Source organism: Fopius arisanus, unplaced genomic scaffold (genome assembly GCF_000806365.1).
Source record: "Fopius arisanus strain USDA-PBARC FA_bdor unplaced genomic scaffold, ASM80636v1 scaffold00055, whole genome shotgun sequence".
In the NCBI taxonomy this organism is placed as follows: Eukaryota; Metazoa; Arthropoda; class Insecta; order Hymenoptera; family Braconidae; genus Fopius; species Fopius arisanus.
In genome coordinates this window covers 288,482-311,789 of record NW_011887794.1, presented here as the reverse complement: position 1 = coordinate 311,789, position 23,308 = coordinate 288,482, and the positions used below count along the sequence as shown (strand labels likewise).

Genomic DNA, 23,308 nt, shown 5'->3' with positions numbered 1-23,308 from the left:
AAAAAAAAAAATGAATGTTGCCGGGATTGAACCCGGGCCGCCGGCGTGCCAGTCGAGCACGTTACCACTAGGACAACGCACCCATTTAAAAATTTAAATTCATTAGTGGTATATCTTTAATGCATTGATTAATTTTTTTCATTGAAATTCCCCAAGATGTGGCTTCCCCCTTCCGCTCGTTCTACAGTCGGCACCATTTAAGTTAAACAAATAAAAATTCATAAATAAAATAATAATAATAACAATTTTTGAATATTTCGATTGTTTGCAAGAAACATATCGATGCATCTGGTGTATCGATACAAAAGACGATGTATCGTACGTAAAAATAATCGATATTCAAAATATCGATATTGCACTGAAAATTCCCACCCCTGACAGTTGATCCTGAAGGAATCACAAAATCAGCTGATCCTGACAATGTGACCTGTCACCTCCTGTCATCTCTGGTCAGGTCTCTCTGAACCTGGCGATTGAAAATTCCCAGCAATCATAACCTGCCAGCAACTGACAGGTAAATTATCTGAGAAATAAAATAAAATTGTCCGTCGTGAATTCCGTAGACAGAAAAATTGACAGAAATTGACAGTTTCTACGAATTCCAGGTGATAAAATGCCACCAGATTTTTCGTAGGTGTTCATGATGCAGGCGAGTGACATATTGACAGCGATTTTCGGGGAAGGGGTCGTCACCGAGAACTCTTCCAGGTGAATGACAAAATTATCAAACAAATTGATTTTTTTTTTAATTATTCCTCCTGGACATCGTGAGATCATTTTTTTAAATATTTGTCAGGCCTTCGGAGAGTCTCCGGGTGGCTTATGAGTTCATGAAATCCGCCCTTACCATACCAGATGATCCCTCTGAAGACCCCCGCCCTGGCCGATTGGGCCCCAAACCCGTATGCTTCGATGTTTCCACTCATCATGGACTTGTCATTGTCACACCAGATCGTTTAAGTGTCAACTCCCAGAGTAATTTCAGCACTCTTCGTGCCAATACTGGTAGGCACTATTTTTTATTCATTATTCGTTTAAAAAAAAAATTACCCAACCCCAGAGAACGATCTAGAAGAATATTAATTAGTTAATTGATTAAATTATTTTAAAAAATGCAATTTTTCCATCAATCAACGTTTGATTTCTTCAGGTTTATATTCCGGCAAATGGATGTACGAGCTGCAGCTCGGTTCCAAGGGAGTGATGCAGATAGGCTGGGGTACAGCGCACTGTAAATTTAGTCAAGAGAACGGAGTAGGTGACACGATCAATTCGTATTCCTACGACGGCAACAGAGTGCGTAAATGGAACGTATCAACCCACAAATACGGTGAGCCGTGGCTGTCAGGTGACATAATCGGTTGCGCCCTGGACCTGGACTCAGCCAAGATCTCGTTCTACAGGAATGGTCGATCCCTGGGAACTGCCTTCGAGGGAATAACAACAGGTGCTGGTGTTGCGTATTTTCCGACAGTCTCTCTGGCATTTACGGAGAATCTCACGGCGAATTTCGGCTCAACGCCATTCAGATACCCGATCCCAGGGTACGAGACCCTGGAGGGAGCCCCAGAGGCGTCCCTCCGTCGCTCAAAACTCCTCGTCCTCTGGTTCGAACGTCTGATCGGCCAGATGAGCCTGGAGACGGCCCCTGAGGAATCTCCACCCGATCCCCCGTCGATGTCCTCCAGAACGTACCTCTCATGTCTGTCCAGGTCGATTCTCCAGGAGCTGGGGCCGCTTCTGACAATCCCCTACATCATAGAATCAGTTTTTCTCCCCCTCGTCGACGATCTCGAGCCCTCGAAGCTCCAGATCTGTTTGGATGTCCTCTGGACACACCTGGAGAGCCATGAGATGAAGGCCTGCCTCGAGGGCAGCGTCGTGTACCTATTATCAGCCTTCAGGCACGTGTCTCTGAGGCTCGATTATCCCGACCAGTGCAGGAGCCTTCGACTCTTGACGAGTCTCTGTCGTCATCCACGAACAAGACAGTATCTTCTCCAGAATGTTCTCTTCGATCGCGTCCGGTTCGCCAATTTCATTCACGTCAAGCCTCTGGATGAGGCAGGTTTTGTCGACATCGTCGAGAAGACCTGGTGGGAGACGACGCCACAAGATCTCTCCGTCGAGGTCAATAGACAAAGCTACACCGACGCCTGCGAGACAATCAAGTCAGCCATCGCCGAGGTAGAGGCCCTCCAGGTCGATCTACTCATCACTTTCCTCGATAATTCCGATGGCACATCAACCACCTCGTCCTCGAGGACAATTTTCTTGAAGAAATTCCGGAGATTTGTCCAGGAGAACCTCATCGCCAGCAGAACTCCCCTGCAGATCACTGTCTGCTGCTTTCATCGGTTACTCGTTGCCTTCCGGATACTCTGGGAGAGGGAAGTCGGGATATCCCCGGTGTTCGTCCCCTGCAGGGTATTCTATGACTCCTCGATAAATTACTCGGACATCGATCGTCTCGGGGGCGTTTTATCGTATCTAAATAAAACGTATAAAAACGAGTTGATCCACCACCTGGGGCCCGATCACGAGGTGATCCTCTCCCTGGAGAAAGCGACAGACACAAATACCTTTGTCGGTGGTCCCGGAAGGGTCGGGGAGGTATCTGTCGTGATTCCAGGAACAACACGAATCCTCAATATCAATACCTCGACTCCAGGTGGTTCTCCCATTATCCTGGGTTACCCCACATTCGTCGGTGAGGATAAACCCCTGCCTGCGGGTTCTGCGGACTCTGCAGTGTCCCTGCTGGAACTCCTGGAGGACGTGATACTGTTCTATCACGCAGCTGCGAAGAAACAAATAGCAAAAGTGGCGAATCTGCGAGACAGCATGAGCGAGTACGTCAGCGCGATGTCCGAGGTGAAGGCCAGGCTCGACGCCCTGAAGAGGACGAAGGATCCCGACGTCGGGGTTCAGACGGAATTGCTCAGGACGATTGCTGTATTCAATACAAAACTCTCGGAGCAAGCGAGACACATGGCGTGGGTGAGGGCAGCTGTTTACTCCAGGGAGAAGCAGTCGCAGCTTGCATGGCTGCTCAATGTCGTCACCCTGACCCTGAAGAAGGCGAGTCTCGAGGGGAATATGTTCAGATTTGTCCCGGATTTCTACCTGGAGGCCCTGGCAGATCTCTCGGTGGGACTGAAGAGCCACTTGCATCCCACCGCACCCATCGAGAATATCAGAGGATACGAAGAAATGCTTCGAGAGATCGCCCAATTTCTCTGCGATCACTTCCTAGACCCCAGAATTGTTCACGCCATCGCCAAGGACACGCTGATCCTCACCCTCGCTGGGTTCACCTCGAATTCCCTGACTCTCAAGGCTCTCGAGGAAATACCCAGAGAGTCTAGGATAAAATTCGTGACGAATGTTCTCCGACCGTATGAAAATCGTGCCTGGGCCCAATCCAATTGGGTCCTTGTGAGATTCTGGCAGGGACATGGATTTGCCTTTAGGTACGAGAAGAGTCCACACCTCGCGAGGAAGATCGGCCCGAAGATGCTCCAGCAGGAGTCTATATCCCAGCCGATAAAACCCTGTCCCTCTGTCATGTATCAGATGCACGTGAGGGACATTCTGGTGGACAATCCCAAGGCGACAACTCTCTTTTTAAATTCACTTCTGAATCAGATGAACTGGGCCTTCTCCGAGTTCATCAGCATGGTCCAGGAGATTCACAATGTCTCCTCCAGACCGGAGAGAGTTTTCATTGAGTCCAGACAGCTCAAGATATGCGCCACTTGTTTTGATCTTGCTATTTCCCTGTTGAGGGTAATCGAAATGATTGCCAATGTTGCACCGAGTATTTTTGGTGATGACACTCAAAGCTCCAGTGAGAATCTCCTGGCAAGGCTATGCCAGCTTCTCTGCCAGATTCTAAATAGAGTGAGCTCACAGACGAGTTGTTTCCAGCACGTCGTTCTCCTGGAGATTCCCGACCTGGAGAGCATCGATCATTTTCCCATTTTGGCTGCTGTTACTGGAATTCTTATTGCCCTGTTGAGAGGTGATATGGCTGGGGACAAGGATCCCGGGAATATCCCGAGGATCACCAGGGCTTTGCTGACGGAACCGAGCTTTCAGATGAGCTCTTTGTACTTTGTCCTCGGTGAAGACGAGTCCAAGAGGAAAATCGATAAGAATGTCAAGACGTTTTCACTGGGTTCGTACGCGGGGGATGTCAGTCTGGAGGAAATTGACAGTGTCAAGGCCATGTTGATGTATCTGGAGTCCAAACGAGTACTTCTACCGGACAATCGACTCCTCAGCGATGACGATGATACCTGCATCATCTGCTATGCCTATCCTAATGGCGCCACTTTTAAACCCTGCAATCATAAATCGTGCAGAGTATGCATTGATCGACATCTCTTGAACAGTCGGGAGTGCTTCTTCTGCAAGACCACGATTACTCAGGTCTATGACCTCAATAAAACTCTCATTCATGATTTCACTTCTAGTCTCGTTAGGTCGTCCTCTAGCTCGTCGTGATATCAGTGGATTGGAAGATTCAGGAATGACAGGCGGAAGAACACGTGAGGTGGGGAAATTAAATTTATCGTTGGTCAGACGAATGTTTAACTGAATTGTGATGAATAAAAATGTTTTTGAGAATTTAAATCCATCATTTGATTCTCTATTGTTATAAATATAAAATCAATGTTCCGAAATTTTTTTATTATTTTTTAATAATGCATTCTCTTTGACAAGTTTTCTCCAGTATTTTTTTTGTTTCGATCCTTGGATTCGTTTTTTTAATTCAGAACTGTCGAACGCTGGAATGCTGGAGCCACGGATTTAGTCTTGTGTCACGTCCATCACTGGAGGAGCTGTCAAGCACTCCTAACCAAAAAAAATCACGAAGATGATATTATTTTGAAGTATTTCAAATCGAAATCGTCATGTCTGTGATGTTAACTGCAGACTGGTTTCCCCTAGGGAGAGACACGTACTTCAGGTAATTACAATAACTCGACCCTGACCTCATCCCCTGGAAAAATTTGTAATGAGAAGGATTGAAGTAAAATAAATGGTGATGAACCTCAATACTAATTAATAAATAATTATCTCTGTAAAAACCTGTAGAAAATTCGAGCTGTACCCCCTGGAGTTCCAGCGAGAGGTGATCCATGAAAACCTGGTGGTGCCCTCGCCGTACGGAGGTACCATAGCCATCACTCGAAACCCCAGGAAATTCGTGAAAATCCAGGGCTCGACGAAGCCGATAGTCTCCCTTTACTTTTCCTCGGGTAAGCTCTTTTCAAAATTCACCTGGAACAGTGGACAGCTGGTGGATCTGGGATGGTCCCACCAGGAGGAGCTCCTGTGCGTTCAGGATGACGGGAAGATCCTCCTTTATGATCTCTTTGGGGTGTACCAACGCTCCTTCGACATGGGAAACGAAGCCAAGAATACAAAAGTCATCGACTGCAAGTTCTTCACGACAGTGAGTGGCACTGGAATAGCAGTTTTGACATCCACCAATGCAATTTTTCTTGTTAATAATATATCGGAGCCTAAAGTACGTCAACTCCCGGAGATTCCGAAGCTAGGAGGTCCCATAGACTCCTGGGTAGTGATCAGGCACGAGAGACAGAGTCAGGTAATCGTCTCGAATCAGAATGGAATTTATCAGGTGCACCACATGGGCAAAACCCCAGCTCCCATTCCGTTCTCAGCCCTCTTCAACTCCAAAGTCTCCAATGTCAGGGCAATGGCTGTTTCAGCTAGCCATCAGCATATTGCACTTCTCGGAGATACTGGACACCTCTGGCTGGGCTCGTCAGACCTGAAGAACAAGTACACCGAGGTCCAGACAAGCCTCACCGACCCCTCAACCTCGATCTCCTGGTGTGGAGTCGAGGCTGTTGTCTGTATTTTCAATTCTACTCTCTTGATTGCTGGAAGAAGTGGAGATACTATTGTCTATTCTTACGATTCATCTCTCCACCTGATCTCCGAGGTTGACGGCGTGAGGATCATCTCTGGGAGCAGTCACGAGATGATCCAGAAAGTTCCCAATGTCGTGCAGAGAATCTTCAGGATAAATTCAACAGATCCTGCCTCTTATCTTCTCGAGGCATCCAGGCAGTTCCAGAAGAGGAGTCACAAGGCTGATAGTTATATTGATCTCGTCAAGGACAAATTGGATTCTGCCATCAAGGACTGCGTCAATGCAGCGAGCCACGAATTCAATCCAGACACCCAAAAGCTCCTGATGAGAGCAGCAAAATTTGGAAAGGGTTTCTCAAAGACTATCAATCCAGAGAGGTACGTCACGATGTGCAGAATTCTTCGGGTTCTCAATGCTGTTCGTCATCCAGCCATTGGAATTCCCCTGACATTCACTCAATTGGATATGCTGACTCCTCAGGTACTCCTGGACAGACTAGTTGTCAGGAGACATTATTATTTGAGTATTCAGATAGCGAAACATCTGCAGATGCCTGAGGTAGATGGAGAGAGCAGAATATTGGCGCACTGGGCCTGTTACAAGGTCAAGCAGACTGTTCTTGATAAAGAACAGATTGCAGAGGAAATAGCTGCGAAATTGGGGTACGCCCCGGGGGTTTCTTATTCGGATATTGCGCAGAAAGCGGCTGACTGTGGGAGAAAGCAATTGGCCATCAAACTCATTGATTATGAACCTCGGGCTCAGCTCCAGGTGCCGCTACTTCTGAAGCTTGGGGTCGAACAGGCTGCCCTGGACAAGGCTGTGGAGAGTGGAAATACCGATCTAGTTTATACTGTTATTCTGTATTTCCAGAAGAATATGTCTCTTGCTAATTTTGAAATGTCCATCAAACATTGTCCTCTGGCTATGAGTCTTTATGTCAAGTATTGCCAGAGTCATAACAGGGAGGCGTTACTGGATATTTATGTCATGCATGATGACTTTCATGCTCAGGCTTTGTGGTACATCAAAGAGAGTTACAATCCAAAGAATATTCAAACTCGTGAGGCACTTCTTAAAAATGCACAGGAAAAATTAAAAATGGGAAGATTCGACATGAATGCTGCGTTGACTGAGGAGCAAGTGAAATTGCTGAAGCATCAGAGATCTCTGGAGGACACCCTCAGGGAGCAGATCGTTGGAAAATCTGTCCACGACACTGTCAAGCTACTATTGCTGCAGAATGAAATAAAATTGGCTGAGAATTTGAGGTCCGAGTATAAAATACCAGACAGACGGTACTGGTGGCTGAGGATTCAATGTCTCGCTGAAAAGGGACTCTGGAGTGACCTCGAGAAATTTTCCAAGGGTAAAAAATCACCGATTGGATACGAGGTGATCATAAAAAAATTCCTGGGGTTTAAAATCCATTGAATTTACAAAATTTTTTTCTTCTATTGAATAATTTTTTATCTAATCAGAATTGATTTGAATAATTTTCAGCCATTCATTGATGAGTGCCTGAAATACGGAAGCAGATTGGAGGCGAAAAAATATTTACCGAGAGTTAAAGATGAATTGAAGATCAAGTACTTTGCAAAAATGGGGTGTGTAATTTAAATTTCAATTTCTTCCACTTCTCCTTGGAGTGTTTCTGAATAATTTATTTTTTGACAGGATGTTGTCAGAAGCTGCTCAGACAGCATTCGAGCAAAAAGACTCATCAGCTCTATCATTTGTGCTAGCCCAATGCAGTTCCTCGGATCGTCCCCTCGCAGAGAAAATCAATGGAATGATCACTAGTCTGAGGAATGGAAAATAAATAATAATGAATTAAAAAAAATATTACTCCAGATAAAATCCCTTTACAATAGAAATTCTTCATATGAATTTTGTACATAATTATTTAATAGGTGTACTGAAATAAAATTAATCATTTAAATAATTTCAGTGGAGATCAACTGGTTTCTGTGGCTGTCAAAAATTCACTGTGTCTTTTGACTAAATCAGAAATTATGTACTTCTCGATTTCTTCTCCTTGATCCATCTGTTCAGGTGTCAATGAAATAGTGTAGTCTCGATTTTTTTCAACAATCGTCACCTGTTGCTTTCGATTCTGAAGCATATTCCCTATCACCAACTGTGGAATGATATTTAAGAGAATAAATTATTGCTGAAGAGAATTTTTCAACATGAGATTTACCTTGTGATTGTAGTTCTTCAGGGCAGCTCTGGATTTAGTAATCAATAAATTCTCGTCAGTCTCTAGTTTGAAGGAGACGACGAAGGCTTTGGGAACCCAAAGATTCACCAGAGGTTTCAATATTTTTGGAACTAATTGAAGAGCTATCTTCGGAGGCCCAACGTCAGACCCAATTTTATGGACAGACTGTAATAAATAAATTAATACTGACGAGTGATTTTCGTTGTAAGTGGAATCATTCGTTTTTTTCCTCTTAAAAATTACCATTTGGTTCGAGGGAACGTAAAAATCAGCGACTGCAGCAGCTAAATATAAAATAACTCGTTTCTCTAAAGGTGCGAGGGCCTGGGAAGCTGATCTCAACAGCCAGAGATAATCCGATAAAGTTGTAAAACTCAGCTGCAGTAATTTCCCTTGTTTGAGAGCACTTTTGTACTTCATCAGAACGTGAGCAACCGATTCCGAATATTTTTCAGAAACCATCAATTTCCCTTTCCCCTCATCAAATTCCAACATGTCCAGGAATTTTTGGCCTATAAAGTGCCTCGAGAATGGCTCCAACGATTTTGTTCTGACAAATAATTTTTGGATAAACTTTTTTTTTGAGACAATGGCAAATTAATTGACTCACCTGTGTATAAATATAACAGCATATCCTTGCTCCAGGAAAAATTCAGTGGAAATGGAACCTCTGGTTCCTGCTGAGAAATTATCAACGAATCTCACAGTGTTGTGCTCCAGGGGAACTGTCGTACCTCCACTCTGGAATTATGAATTATTTTCTCACCCAGACGTAGACCAGACATAATGGAAATTTAATAAAATATATTTACTGTGACGAGAGCTATTCTCGTGTCTTTATCAGCGCAATTTTCAACGAAATCCTTCAACAATTTTTTGCTGGTCTCCAAATCCATGGGTTTTGGTTGATTCGCGTAGAATTCTTCCCAGTTTGGCTCCATCACTCACTATTTTATCTCTCAAAATCAAAAGAATTATAAAGAAATTGTAATTTTTATTTTAAACAATATTTTACGGCAATTTATCATGGACAATGAACACTCAAGTTTCTGGAGATTTTTACAATTTGTTGTTACATAACCTCAACTGTCATCAAGGTTACACAGACTTTTTTAATTGTACAAATTAATTTATTCGTGTCTTCTGGACTTTAGACGTGACTTCAAACGAGTTTAGGGGATTAATTATATTTTTTTTTAATTTGGGAATGAAAATGGGAGGGGAAGAGTGGATTCCAGTAGAAGAAACAGATCAGCTGTTCATTAGGAATTGTAATTGGATATTAAACGAATTGTTTAGTAATTATTTACGTTGAACTGAATTGGATAGATTTATTTTTGCGGTACGGCTTGATAAAATGACGCAATCAGAATTAATGGATATTTTTACACTTTATTTTTCACTCTGGAAACAACATTATCTCCTTAATAATAATATCCTCATCAAGCTGCTGGAGATGCAGAGAGATCGATTGGTATATTCAATGGAGAAACGATGAGTGTTTAATTGTTTTTGCAATCACAATATTCCTGCAGCTGAGCATCAGCTTAAAGAGCAATTAGAGTTACTACATCCCTAAGATTAATCTTACATGGATAATAGATTTAGTACTCTGGGATCTTGACTTTGTCGACTTTATTTGTATCAGCTATCGAGATAAGCTGAAAAAAAAATATATCAATTTTTCAAGATCAATTATCATTTTGAATTGATTTTCGAATTGGAGAACTGTCTCAATTTTTTTTTTATTCATTCAATTTTTTGTCTAGAGTTGACAGTAAAGACAAAATTCTGATTTTTGTTTGAGATTTTTTTTTGTGTTGAAATAAATTCATACCTTGTACTCCTTGTTCTTGTACGCCTGCCATGGCTCAGGATTTTTTTTTGGCTGCCAAGATACATCGGGATTGGCAACTGCCAAACGTAAAAGATAAGCCGCTGATCCAACGAGACCAATTCCAAAGCAGGTGAACAACGGGATCAGCTGTAAATCAGCAGTGATGTAACTCAATTCTGATCTGACAAAAATTCAAAGAATTCGGATGATTAAAATAATTTTTACGTACAGATGGATTTTTCAGGATTGATTTCATCGACATTCCCTGCATGGTGGCTGATTTATCGTTATTATTATTTGCTAATTGTTTATTGTAGACCTCAACTCAGATTTCTCCACAAATTTTTTCTTTGAGGTTGGAAGTGGAGAGGGAAATGCGCACGCATTTCGAATTTTCCCGACAATTTTCAACGACATCTGCAATTATTCTCTGCCGATGGTCATATAGAAACCTGTAGAAGATCCTCAATGGTATTTAATTTATAATTTTTAATAATAATTTATTTTAACGGAGTTTAGTAATTATCGATTGATTTTATACTTGATGAAAATTATTTTGCACCAGACGGATAATTTATTTAGATATTATATTATTTTAATGAGATAAAATTTATTTAATTTTTTTATTGTTTAATTGAATTATTCGCGGATTATTTAGAGGTCTTGAAATTGGGTAGGGGACAGTATTTGGCACTGGTGACCAGGGCCTTCAATTTTTCGACTCTTGAAGTTCTCGTGACATTTTTTGGGTGAAAATCGCACGAGCCCTCGGCATTGAATTTCGTAGAGGGTGGTTTTGGAATTTCACCGGCAAATTTTGAAATTCTTTCCACTTTTCTTGACTCCACGCTATTATTTCTCTTCATCGGCGTTAAAACATTCTCGTAATCAATTCCAGATTGGCAGGTAAATTTTTCTTTGATATTCGGTGGGGGTCTCATTTCTTCAAAGGGAATTCTGAATGCTTGAATTTTGTGACCTTGAGTTGAATCGTGGGAGAATTGATGGGCAAAAAGTTCAGCTGCTGAGCAGTCGAATGGAATTTTCTGGGATTTTTCAACGAATTTTCGGGTGTTTACTGCCTTCGGGGGTGGGAATTCCGGTGGAGGTCTTGGCTGGGGCTCCAGGAGTTCCTGGAATTTTGGGGATGATAGCTCACAGCACAGGGTGTATTTTACTCGAGGCAATGATTTTTCGGGGGTTTTCCATTTTTTTCCGAAGAGATACTCCAGAAATGTCTCACGTTTTTCGCATTCTTTTTCGTCGCAGTTCGATGGCTTTTGTTTTATCACGGATTTTCCTCGGCAAAAATTCAGGAGAGATTTTTTTGGTCGTGGGAGAGGCTTTCCAAAATGTGGGTCACGACATTTTGAGGGTGATTCTCCGCATCCGGCCACTGGAGGATTTTCCGGTGGTGATAATTTTTTTGGCCTCTGTTTTCTCGTCCAAAAATTCTTGCTCAGAGGCTTGAAATTAACCTGGAGGTGAGTACCATCATTCAAATTATTATCCAAATTTTTTTGTTTATTTAAAAGTTTATTTCAGGGATTTACCATTTTTTTGTATAATCCACTGGAAATTTTTACTGACGCTCCAAACATTTTGACGGATGATAAAAAACTGAGAATCGTTTTCACATTCTCAGTTTTTTAAAATTGATTCTATATATTTTTTAATCATCATCAATTAACATCTTCATTGCATTCTAATTGGAGTAATTACTCCGTAGAAATTTGCGAGAACAACTCGAAACCATTGAATTCTTCTATCGAATATATCTCCAAAACCACTGGAAATACAAAAATTTCCAAAATAACCTTTTCCCGAGCCCTCAAAAAGCCCTCCAAAAAAGGTTCCTACAAAAATCTGTCTATCTCCCGCCGTTACCTCGTTAAAACCAAAAGAAGTACAAAAGAAATTCCCCAAAACCCTAAAACGCCTCCAGCATAAAAAACCGGTAAAATTTCCATTTCCCGCACCACCGATCACCAAAAAATCGGTAATTTCGCATGAACATATCCCCTAACAATTCTCGTCCCAGGATATGATTTATTCATCATAATTCCATAGACACCTCGACACACGGGACTCCTAGACACCTCGAAACCCCCGACCAGCTATCACAACAGAATTCCATAGCTTCCTCTGGTATTTCAACTCCCAATAACGTGAAATGCTCTCGTGTAGATTGATTCAACACCCCCTTCAGCCACCCCATCACCAACGGTAACTCCACCAGTCGACAAGCTACATCCCCCTCTTTTGGTGGAAGGGTGTTTACTCAAGACACGACAATTCATTACGTAATTGAATTGAACGAGGCCTTTTCGCTTTACCCCCTCCCCCCCTCCCACTTTCCCCTACCAAATTTTACCCCCTCGTACACATTTACCTCGATACACACCGGATGTGATCCAATCCTCCTGCGCAATCTCTTCAACTTCTCCCGTTCCAATTACCGTGCGACCGAATTAAACGATTAGTTAAACTCATTTCCGAGTTAGGGGGAATGAATAAGTAATCGGATTTCTCGTTAAGGTAATCACATGGGGTACCTGATTGGCCCCCGGGATTTTCGGGTATGGCTTCAGTTATATTTGTTGATTTTACCCTGTACCAACCCCCTCCACAGATTTTCCAATGGACATGTAGATTTCATGTACAAGTACTGGATTCACTGGGGGATTTCATACTCTCTTTGTCACGCTTCGGCTATTTTTAGGGGTTGGGGTTGTTTGCACCGACAATTACACTCACGGTAATGCAATCGGATTTAAATATTGGTGGATTTGACAAATAGGGGGCAATGGGGTACGCTCCTGGCGAGAGAAAATTTTAAGAAGAAATTATCATTATTTAAAAAATAAACGAAAAAATAGGAATTTATCAATTTTAAAAATTATCTTCGACAGAAAATCTCAATTTTCATTTCACTCATACTTTATTACATTTTTTATTAAATTACTCCGCCATTCATTACCAGAAATTACGCCATTAAAATACCCGATGAATAAATAATATTTTATTTTCTGTAAAAAAAAACAATTTCGAGAATAAATTTTGAATATTTATTGGACTTGTCATTAATTTTTCGATGTAATATTTAAAAAAAATATTGAGAATGAAGCAACAACAATTCGAGGACATCCGTAAAGATTCGACAAGTGCGGTATACGAGTTTTATTTAAAATGGTTGAAATGCTAATGACGAGATTTTCACGTTAAAGTGGATACCGGTGGGAGGGGCGTGATATGGTGGATTTGAGGGGTGAATTTGGTGGGGTAAAGTGGGTGTAAACCATCGGCAACGCCTCCCCGTGAATTTCTATTGGCCGGCGGTCCAATGGCGGCACTGGGGGACGCGTGGCGTCCCGACGCTATTTTATATCGAAAAATCCAGCTGAATCCGTCGGTATGTTGAGTTACGTTAGCGTCGGGCGCTGGATCGCCCCCAATGTGTTATCATCTTGGATATGGAGCAGCTAGCCCAGTTTGTGTCAAAGAGCTTTCATCATGCCAATGTCAAACCGTCAAAGTGTGCCAATGGAAATATTACACTCAGTGTTGCACATCTCATTGGATCCGTTGACAACTCAAACTCTAATCGTATGATTTTTATTTATACAATACATTTTTCACTGATCATACCATAATTCAGTGAAATTTTTTATCATTACAGTTTGTGCCAGTGATTATCAACTATTTCACTGCAAATCCCTTTTTATTCTCATTAATTCGGTTATTAATATATTTTTTTAGTGGTGTAATTGTGGTTTATTTGTGCGAAAATGTGTCAAAAGAATCTAGTTTCTAGTGATTTTTTTCTTTCGCAATAATTAAATGTTATTTAGAATTCCGATGAGAGGGGGATTGAGGGGGGAATTTTTTTCACGGCTATTCGTTTATGATTTTGACACTCGGGGAGTGTGATAATTTTTTTAAGTGGGGGATAATTAATTAAGAGGGTATTGATTTTTTCAGATGATACTTCACCCTCGGAGGGACTGGGTGAAATTGCTAGTGTGGAAACGTCAGAGCCGAATTCCCCGGAATCTCGTCTCCAGCCTGAGGATCTGTCCACTAAAATTCCGAAGGATAATGGGGAATTGTCAGTACCCTTGAAGCCCCCGGAATTGAAATTGTCAGTGAGAAAACTCCTGGGCTGCAGTCCATCTCCACCAGCGGTTCAGGATCGCTCGCCCAGTCCAGTGATCAATTCTGAAATAAAAACATCAGTCAATGAATTAACAGCAGAGGGACAATGTCAAAAGCACGAGGAGAGCAACAAGAGTGAGTCTACCTGATTAAACAATAATTAAATCCACCGACAGATCCAGAATTAATTGAAATCTCAGAATTTTCACTCAATCCCAACGAGCATTTTTTTTCGATCAGTTTTTCGGAGATATCCTCGCTCCGAAGGGAGACAGCAAAATTTTCATAAATACCTTTTTTCTAGCCGCCATCATTCTCTACAAAAAATGTACATAAAAAAATTTTCTATCTCCCTCCTATTCCGAGATATTCGCGGGAAACTGGAGTGTAAAAAAATGCAAAATCAGGTGTTTAGGAGATTGTGATCAATTGATATTTTAAGCTGCAGATTTCAATTAAATCAGGTACTCAGGTATTTATTCATATTAAATCGTTGTTATAAATTTATTGAAAGTACATGATGCGTTTCAAGGGCTGGAATGGATCTTCCGGAAGGTCAGGGCCTATCCGTTGTTTTATTATTCACGAGATTGTGCCAATAAAGCTCAGATGTGATCGACCCGACGGTGTAACGAGTACAAATGTAATGATCTCTGACGACTCAAGGTTATGAGCCCTTCAAGGGACTGTCGAGTCATCCCTCGTGTTCACCCTCGAGAGATAAAAAAATTTCGACGAGAATTTTTTTCTGGAAAATCCGAACCAACGATTTGAATTCAAAAATAAATTTGAAGTGCAATTTTATCTAATTGCGTAATTCAATTGACTAATTGATTAAAACCGGTACATTATGCGGAGAGTAAGTGGAGGGTGTATTAGGTAAATTTTCCTGAAGTCTCGCAGGGGTGAAGGGGGTGGCCTTTGGGGTGATTAAGGTGAAATGCCCCTCTGACTAACGATGTCTTATAAAATAGCACCTCGGCACTTGCCTAAATTATATAAATCACCAGAGGTCTTCGTCAAGGGTTCTTAATCCCACCGTCAAGTTTCTCATCCAACTTGCAAAGTCTTCATAGAAGTCTCATACTTACTTTGCATTAAGTGCCCATTAATTACGTTGTGTACTGGTATAATTGCTCGAGTGTATTCTCACCTCGCGGCGTCACTCGTTATTATTACTTTGATACTTATTTCGTAAGGGGGAAAATTCTCAAAAAAAATTGAGACATTTGTGTTAAGACGTGCCTGCTCGACAGAAATTAATTCAACATTTTAGTTCAACACAATCAACTTTAATTCAACATCGTCTGGAAATTCTTTCACGTCTTTTTAATACAGATAAATTCAACCTGTCGTTTCAACTCATCAACTTCTTATGGAAATTGATTCTACAAGGGGAATCAATTGTACACAAGATAATTAATTAATTGAATCGATTCAAGAATCTCAGGTGTATTGAAAATGTTAATTTTGGTTTTTAGTGTTGAAATAAAAATAAATAATGTAAATGTCAAGATAGAAATATTAAAAATATCGGAGAGCGATGGAATTTCAAGAAATAAAATGCTGTCGTATTAAATTTGCATTAAAAATTGGAAACGAATTTTATTGATATTTCGGGGGCATAAGACTCCCCAAAGCAACAATGAAAATTAAATCCTCTACAATTCATGAAACCCAAACGAGGCATATGCAGGGGGTCGAGGGTAAATGCCGGATGATTTCGTCCCGCAAAAAATAAAACAAACCGAGGAAAAAAAAATGCCCTGAAGGGGATGCCGGAGAGGGCGCCACAATAATTGAATTAGCAACCCCTTGTGTCCGAGTGTGATTGCCTCGGGTTTTCTCCCAGTGTAGCAGAGGCAATATATACGGCAATAGCTGTCGTTTATTTCATCGTATGTTGAATCAAAATCACAACGTAAAACTCGTTTCAGCATTGTCAATTTCGATTTAATTATCTCATTAGAAATTCCAGTTGCAGTGGTCCTTGGATTATAAACTTTCAGTCTGAATTACATTTTTTAGATTATTCCTTCGAATGGTTTTTAAACCCCGGAAATATGAGGAAAAAAAAATATGAGAAAAAAAATACAGGAAAAGGCACGTGGGGAACGTAATCGTGGGTTAAATAATTATTTGAGTAATTGTTGTCGTAATTATTTTATTATTTACTCTGGAAAATTGACGGTATCATTACGTTTTTTTTTTTGGAGCTCGTGGAATTTTTCTGGGGAATTTGAGATGATCATGAAAGATTAATTTTCTGGGAAACATTTTTTTTTTGTTAATAAAAGACAGAGGGATATTGATAAATTTGGGGATTGACCAAGTGAAACTTGTAGTGTCCGATGTGCGAGGGGTGGAAAAAGGGCGTTCAAGCGATGGACCATAAATAGAAGAAGAATAAAGTGGAAAAAGTCGAAAGTAAGGTCCAGCCGTACCCCGGACTGATCTACTGCGCCACTTGTATTTCTTCCTCACTTCTTTCACACCAACTCCTCATATTTATTATTTTACTTTAACCCGAGTGTTAGGGGAGGTCTAGGGGAGAAAAAGTATACAAATGCAACCGGCCAAAAGCCGTCCGAGAAAAGGGGAAGGCCAGATTGCTTTTTGATTTGCGTTTAATCGAGAAAAGTTATGGGACGAGCTTGTGAGATGGCATTTACGGTGCACACGAGGTGGATATTAAACTATAAATTCATGAAACTACTGCTGACAAAAATTTCCAACAGGATTTCAATCAAAAAGTATGATTTATCCCGTAGAAATAAATTTCATCTTAATCTAAAAAATCGTTGTACCTAAAAAAAATTTCAATTCAACTTGAAAAATACTTCGATCCCACAACTTTCACATCCGACTTAAAATCCTCAAACTGACGATTGAATAATAATTATTACGTCTTCCCCGTGGTCGATGGTCTAATGCTAGACGATCAGATGATCTCACCTAATTGTGAAGATGCCGTTGGCACGTGACTAGGGGAGAAGGAATTTATCACCCGGAAAGACACATCGTGCGAAATGAGGTGTGAAGTGAATACTTATTTTTTTTAACTCCCTTTTGCTATTTGCAAATTGATCAGGTACTGCCAACTGTCGTGGTAATGGCAGTGGCAATGGTAAACAGCGGAGATCAAGAACAAACTTTACCCTGGAGCAGCTTGCCGAACTGGAAAGACTCTTTGACGAGACTCACTACCCGGACGCATTCATGAGGGAGGAGTTGAGTCAGCGGTTAGGATTGAGCGAAGCGAGGGTGCAGGTCTGGTTTCAAAATCGAAGGGCCAAGTGTCGAAAGCACGAGAGTCAACTTCATAAAGGTACCGTGGACATTTTTTTTTCGATTCAGTGAATTTTACAATTTCTACCTCGGAATTCTCGTTCTTAATCCTAATCCTATTTATAATCCTAATCCTAATATTATTAATAAGCCTATTGATAATGGTAATCATAATCCTATTAATAATCATAATCCTAATCCTAATCCTGATTTTTCATATCGAGTCATAATCCTAATCCTGAATTCATAATTTTCATGGTGAAATTTATGGGTTTAAATTCCGATCGTCAACATAAAATTGCTCGATTAGGAATTCAAGATGAAGAATTCCTAATCGAGAGTTCCTGATCGATATGGAGCAACTCCTGGATTCACAGGATAATTTATTGAACTTAATTTTGTTCTTTGTGGTAAGGAGTTGCAGGTGGAATGGTGCTGGCTCCTAGAAGTCCACCGACACCTTTAGAGTCCTGTCGAGTAGCACCCTATCTTCCGGCCTTGAGACTTCATCCTCCACTTCAACCATCATCCAATGTCAATCCACCAGCATCAGGACCAGGTTCAGCATTTGATCCGGCAGTGCTGCATTATGCAGCAGCTGGTGGACTCTTCTGCATACCACCGAACAGCCACTCTCATGCACATCCTCTGAGCCTTGCGGCATCTCTAGCCGCTGCAGCAGCGAGATCCAAAAATAGTTCAATTGCCGATCTCAGGCTCAAAGCTAGGAGGCATCAGGAAGCACTCGGGCTTGATAGGCCTTCCTAAAGGTCTGTTAATGTAATTAATAAAACGAAAGATGTTTTTTTTTTGTGTGGCTGAGGAGGAAAAATCTAGGCGACTGTGATGTGGGGATAATTTTCGGAGTGGATGACCCGAACTCCAACCAGAGGAACTCCAAATTCCAAAACGTCAATTATATTTAAAAAAATCCTGAAAAATTACACTAGAGTTCACGAGGCTCATTATTAATTCACGTCTCAGGATAACGGAACTCCGTGGAATTCCGTGGAATTCCTTACTGAATTCCTGTTTGATTTAGCTGGACTCGCGTCTGATAAAATGCTTACGTGTCTCTGAAAGATCCAAGACATAATTCTCCAGATATGATTCACCGTCGGGTGGACACAGACCTCGGACTTGTTCCACTGCGGAGAACCTAATGGATCGAGAGTTCCATGAGAGTGAGGGAGTGAGGAAATTGTAGGGGTGGTAATGTTGGCAATGCGGGAGGGGGTGTTAGAGGGTTGGTGGGAGAAGAAAAGTGGTGGAAAGGGGTGGCAAGAGGGAGAGGGAAATGGGGGAAGGGCGCTAATGCAATAACGCAACGCCACGCGGATAAATCAAGCAGCGAACCGGCGAACCGTCGGGCCTCTGCAACACACCGGGGCGTAATTGTGTTATCTAGGCTTTCCCCAGTCCCTGGGGCGCCATTATATCGTGCTATGCTGTAGTCTTGTACACAGCGTTCAGCATATTCCATCTACTTTTGTCAGTGTGTGGTCCACACACTCTCACAACCGCAGGTTTACTCAAAGAGTCGGTTGTAAGGGGGTAAAGGGGGTTGGCTAAGCAACCCAATGGGAATTCTCTAATTTTCATCCACCTCTCGAGGACTTCAGTGTCAATTTGTCGTGCCATTACTGTCTTTGACTTGCTCTAATCAGAAGATTTACCAAATTTTCGGGGGTATGAGGTGTGGCGAACATTTTTTTGGAGATGATTATGCTTGGTGATTCGTTAGTTCAGGTTAGTGATCTGATGGGGAAGAAAATTGTGGATCAAGTGGATCAAGTGGATCAAGTCTGGACGCGGGTCTGGTAGTCACTAGGTTTGCAGGCTCGAATCTTGCGAGAATTCCCCTTTTTTTCAGGGATTTCTTAGGAATTCGTACCTGAGTTCTTGTTCTGAGTGGAAATTCAGGAATAATGCCTGAATATAATCTAAAAATATAATTCCATTCCTCCAATTAGATCCCCGTTTTTCTATAAAGCGTTATTTAAAATGATATCATTCCTCCAAGTGACAAGTGTTATTCAAAAGGAAATAAAAAATCTTTTTACATCACTTAACCCCAGGGAATGACCCCTCGAGACGCTTGAATAATATACAACCCCATTTTCGTGTTCCCCGGTATAATTTCATCTGTATGAAAAAGAAGGGAAGAGATTCACCCGTTATTTCAGTCAGACTTTTAAGAAGTTTTTCTATCGCTGGAAAATTGGCCGTCATTTGGGGTGAACTGCTCGTGGAATTCTCATGGACTTTTATCATCTTCCTCCTCAATTTTTTATCCAGTACTCTCCGTATTTCTCCATGAAATATTTACTACACCGAGTGAAAATCCCCCATCGATACAGTTTCGACATATTTTCATAAACCCACACGTTAATTAATTAAATCCTTCCAACTGAAGAAAATTCCTCTTCATCAAAAGATTAAAAAGTAATCACCACATTTAATCGAATTATTAAAACCCACCGGTGTATTTGATATCGAGCACTTTGAAGTAATACACTCGTAACGTTTACCCGCCCCTTAATCTAATCCTGAGAATAATCTAAAATTCATGACACACATAACTGCCAGGCGATGATATATCTGGCTGGGAATGGTGAAGGTACCAGTGCTTTTGCGCACCGCCTCTATTTCCCACCCTCTCTGCAGCAATCGCTGGTATTATTATTTAATACCAAACAGGCGAGAATCCAACATGGGCTCTCACTATTCGTAAATCACCGCGTATTTTCACCCCCATCCGATAATATTTTCCACAAATTTTCGATCAAGTCTTGAGTGATGATTCTTCCAGGACCGCCCCTAAACGAAATAGTAAAATACAATTAATAAGTGCTCCTGCGGTCTGGATGTTTCATCGTTTCAAGGGGTGAAAACCCCACGTTATTATTCCCTTCTCAATGTAATTGATCGTCGTAAAACTGTTTTCTGGGGATATCATTGTGCAGTTAGATAATAATGATGATGATCCTAACGACTGGTGAATGGATAAATTCAAGAGAATTATTCATTTCATTATGAATTAATTCCACTTGGAAAATCATTCCTTTTATACAATTTTCCCCATTAATTATAATTAATCATCACAGAGAATTATTGAAACGATGGATTTTTTTTTACTTGAATGATTGAAAATCGGGAATGAAGATTTTCGTTTGATTCGTGTCTTCTCCATTTTTTTTTTCCGGAAAGAATTGAAGGGGAAAAAGAGCGGAATGTTTCGGTCTCCGGTGGTTCTAATGCCGAATCAATTCTCGTAATAGTGTCGCAGTTAAGGGATGAAATCGAGTAAAGGGGGATGTTTTCCAGGGATACGGGTCATTACAGCACCTGTCCCTGTATGTAGTTGTATCATGGTATACAAGTGAATGAGGGTGGAAAAGTACCCAGTAAAGGCATCTAATGAAGAGAAGCAATCACTTAAGCCAAGTCGTTCAGAGCTCCACTAGGAATACGTTTATCCTATGGTAGGGGATGCCTACACTTTACGCCTTTTCATTCCCTTTTATTCTGTCCCCCTAGTCCCCCTAGTCCCCCTAGTCCCCCTAGTCCCCCACTTTTATCCCCATTTCTAGGCCCTTATGTCGAGGGAATATGTCCACTAAGAATGTCTCAAGGTTTCCCAGTTTGTTTTTAGTTTTATTTTCTTTAAATTCAGAACGCAATACTGAAAAATATTTCAATAAAAATTATAGATTTATTGAAAATTTATTGGAATTGGGGATTACTGATATCGCTCAATCTGCATCTTCAGAGCAACTATATTTTATTTTCTTTTGTATATTAAAAAGATGAATTTACATTTTTGAATGATTGACGTGCAACATTTAGATTCGTAATAGAATGACTGAAAACAAGAAAATAAATGAGAACAACTGGAAGTCTCGTGGCAAATAATAATTACAACGAAATTCTTTCTATATCGATGCTTACCTAGTTATCATTCTGCATAGAATATAATACAAGTGTTTTACTATCAATTGAGTGGCTGAAGAATTAATACACTCTTCTCTTTTTCTTGTCATTATTTTCTTCAGTGTATTCGTCGTTTTGTTCCATAGGAATATACAATGCATTAACGACACGTCAAAGACAAGTAAATGCTCACAGGTGTTTCAGGATAAATTGTTTTTCATTCGGTGAATTCGCGTCGCAGGGAGAGGATGAATCAGGTACTAGGAACAGTCCAAGAGGTTCAAACCCTTCGGTGAAAGATATCATTCATTGGATATATCAATTGAACAGATAAATCTGGAGATAAATTATGTGAAAATCAGAATAATCGGGAGTAAAAAATTACCAGTAATTATCCAAAAGTTGTAATGACACTATTAATTTGAGGGAAAACTTACCAAAGGGTGAGAACCCACTCCGAAAACTGCCCGCACGAGACATTACGATTAAATATAATACACCGTATAGTAATTACAAATAACATAGTGTAACGTAGTATTAATTAAGAAATATGTTAAATAATTATCCAACCATGAGTATGGCTCAGTCTATTACTAGTTTCATGCAACAACAACAATAAAGATACAACAATATATTTACTCGTGTGGTATTTTGTTTAAATTCAATTCCTCTATTTATTTTTTTTTATTAATGGATTTTTCTCGACTGATATTTACCACTGAAAAAGGCCCTCAAATAAATAACGTCTCGAGTTATTAATTACAGATTTAATTAATTGATTAATTAATAGACGGAGCCACATCTGTCTTTGAAGAGCTTTTGCTTTAAAAAAAAAAAATTAATTCATTTTTCAACGAAGACCTTCTAGCTTGAGAAATTCAAGAGCCATGTTTCTGGATATATTTTTAACTACTTATGAATTTTCCTTAATTAAGGGATTAACTACCTGAGCTTTAACTCGCAAGTTATGTTATTAATTAAAAAACAGTGTTTTTACTTAGTCTATTAAAAAAATATAATACAACTCGATGTAAGTCAACGATTTTTCCGAGTCGCTCTGGCATTTGGTTGAATTTTTTTTTTTCACGATTAATCGTATAACAAAGTGACGTCAATATGACAACAACTTATATTTACAAATGCAACTTTATGAAATTGGCGGTGATGTACCATTAGAGGAGGAAATTTAATGGAATTGCTCAGATAATTGAAAATTTAGGGAATATTTATATTCTGAATTCCTAAATTCTAATGGTAAATCACGAGCCACTGGAAACGCTCAGTAAATTTCACTGAATTCACAGATTTTCCAAAAATGCATGACTCCATCTTTATTATCAAGCTGTTCAGTTCTTCAGATATAAAAAATATTAATATCACAAAATAAGTGCGGGCAGAGGATGGAAAGGACCAGAATGAGGGGATAATCTGGTGATTATTAAATCACCGATTGGCAATAGTGGATTAAGTCAGGAGCGAACGCGAATCGATGATTTTATGTGATATCTTCACCGTCTTTGACACTCACAGATAAAACGTTATCATTTCCATCGGAATAATTGCAAAAGCAAAAATGAAATGTTCTACTTCATCGTACATTAGTCGTCCATGTTTTTCCTCAAATTTTTATTCTATTTCGATTTTTGATAGTAATAATCTAGTGAGACTTTACTATTGTTTGAGCTCTCGTCTCCGTTATTGGACAGGAGAAAAAAAAAAGTGAACAAAACTTGAGGCTCAATCCCTCATGATTCTGTTCTAATTGTTAAATTAAAGTCATTGACAAATTTTCAGTTGATAAAAGAAAAATCGAATCGTTGTTGCGAGTACAATTGATGATTGACTTTCATTAACGTTTCCATTCCATAGATTTCACGTCATAGATTCAAAACTGTGAATAACTGTTGCTAAAAAATTAAAATTACAATAAAAGAGAAAATAATAAGACGGCAATTGTGTG

General features: G+C 40.3%; 6 protein-coding genes across 6 annotated transcripts; 3 read left to right on the top strand and 3 right to left on the bottom strand.

Moving 5' to 3' along the window:
• Positions 1–364: 364 nt before the first annotated feature.
• On the top strand, positions 365–4,674 carry LOC105268193 (E3 ubiquitin-protein ligase RNF123). The gene is made up of 4 exons (XM_011307529.1): positions 365–514; positions 606–708; positions 797–1,005; positions 1,151–4,674. The coding sequence occupies exons 2-4, from the start codon at positions 641–643 to the stop codon at positions 4,507–4,509; spliced, it is 3,636 nt and encodes a 1,211-aa protein (XP_011305831.1). The 5' UTR covers positions 365–514; positions 606–640; the 3' UTR covers positions 4,510–4,674.
• Positions 4,675–4,758: 84 nt separating this feature from the next.
• Positions 4,759–7,856, top strand: Vps16A (vacuolar protein sorting 16). Its single transcript, XM_011307527.1, has 4 exons — positions 4,759–4,975; positions 5,104–7,306; positions 7,415–7,518; positions 7,589–7,856. Exons 1-4 carry the CDS (start codon positions 4,920–4,922, stop codon positions 7,731–7,733), a joined length of 2,508 nt encoding a protein of 835 aa, XP_011305829.1. The 5' UTR covers positions 4,759–4,919; the 3' UTR covers positions 7,734–7,856.
• Ppcs (phosphopantothenoylcysteine synthetase) lies at positions 7,772–9,440 on the bottom strand. Its single transcript, XM_011307528.1, has 5 exons — positions 8,948–9,440; positions 8,746–8,876; positions 8,379–8,685; positions 8,115–8,300; positions 7,772–8,051 (listed from the first exon to the last, which is right to left on the bottom strand). The coding sequence occupies exons 1-5, from the start codon at positions 9,074–9,076 to the stop codon at positions 7,869–7,871; spliced, it is 936 nt and encodes a 311-aa protein (XP_011305830.1). The 5' UTR covers positions 9,077–9,440; the 3' UTR covers positions 7,772–7,868.
• Positions 9,441–9,507: 67 nt separating this feature from the next.
• On the bottom strand, positions 9,508–10,356 carry ND-MLRQ (NADH dehydrogenase (ubiquinone) MLRQ subunit). The gene is made up of 3 exons (XM_011307526.1): positions 10,202–10,356; positions 9,973–10,119; positions 9,508–9,796 (listed from the first exon to the last, which is right to left on the bottom strand). The coding sequence occupies exons 1-3, from the start codon at positions 10,241–10,243 to the stop codon at positions 9,740–9,742; spliced, it is 246 nt and encodes an 81-aa protein (XP_011305828.1). The 5' UTR covers positions 10,244–10,356; the 3' UTR covers positions 9,508–9,739.
• Positions 10,357–10,545: 189 nt separating this feature from the next.
• Positions 10,546–11,603, bottom strand: LOC105268189 (uncharacterized). Its single transcript, XM_011307524.1, has 2 exons — positions 11,526–11,603; positions 10,546–11,450 (listed from the first exon to the last, which is right to left on the bottom strand). Exons 1-2 carry the CDS (start codon positions 11,571–11,573, stop codon positions 10,623–10,625), a joined length of 876 nt encoding a protein of 291 aa, XP_011305826.1. The 5' UTR covers positions 11,574–11,603; the 3' UTR covers positions 10,546–10,622.
• A 1,842-nt stretch (positions 11,604–13,445) lies between these two features.
• LOC105268293 (short stature homeobox protein 2-like) lies at positions 13,446–18,183 on the top strand. Its single transcript, XM_011307734.1, has 4 exons — positions 13,446–13,578; positions 13,954–14,262; positions 17,219–17,455; positions 17,831–18,183. The coding sequence occupies exons 1-4, from the start codon at positions 13,446–13,448 to the stop codon at positions 18,181–18,183; spliced, it is 1,032 nt and encodes a 343-aa protein (XP_011306036.1).
• Positions 18,184–23,308: the final 5,125 nt, after the last annotated feature.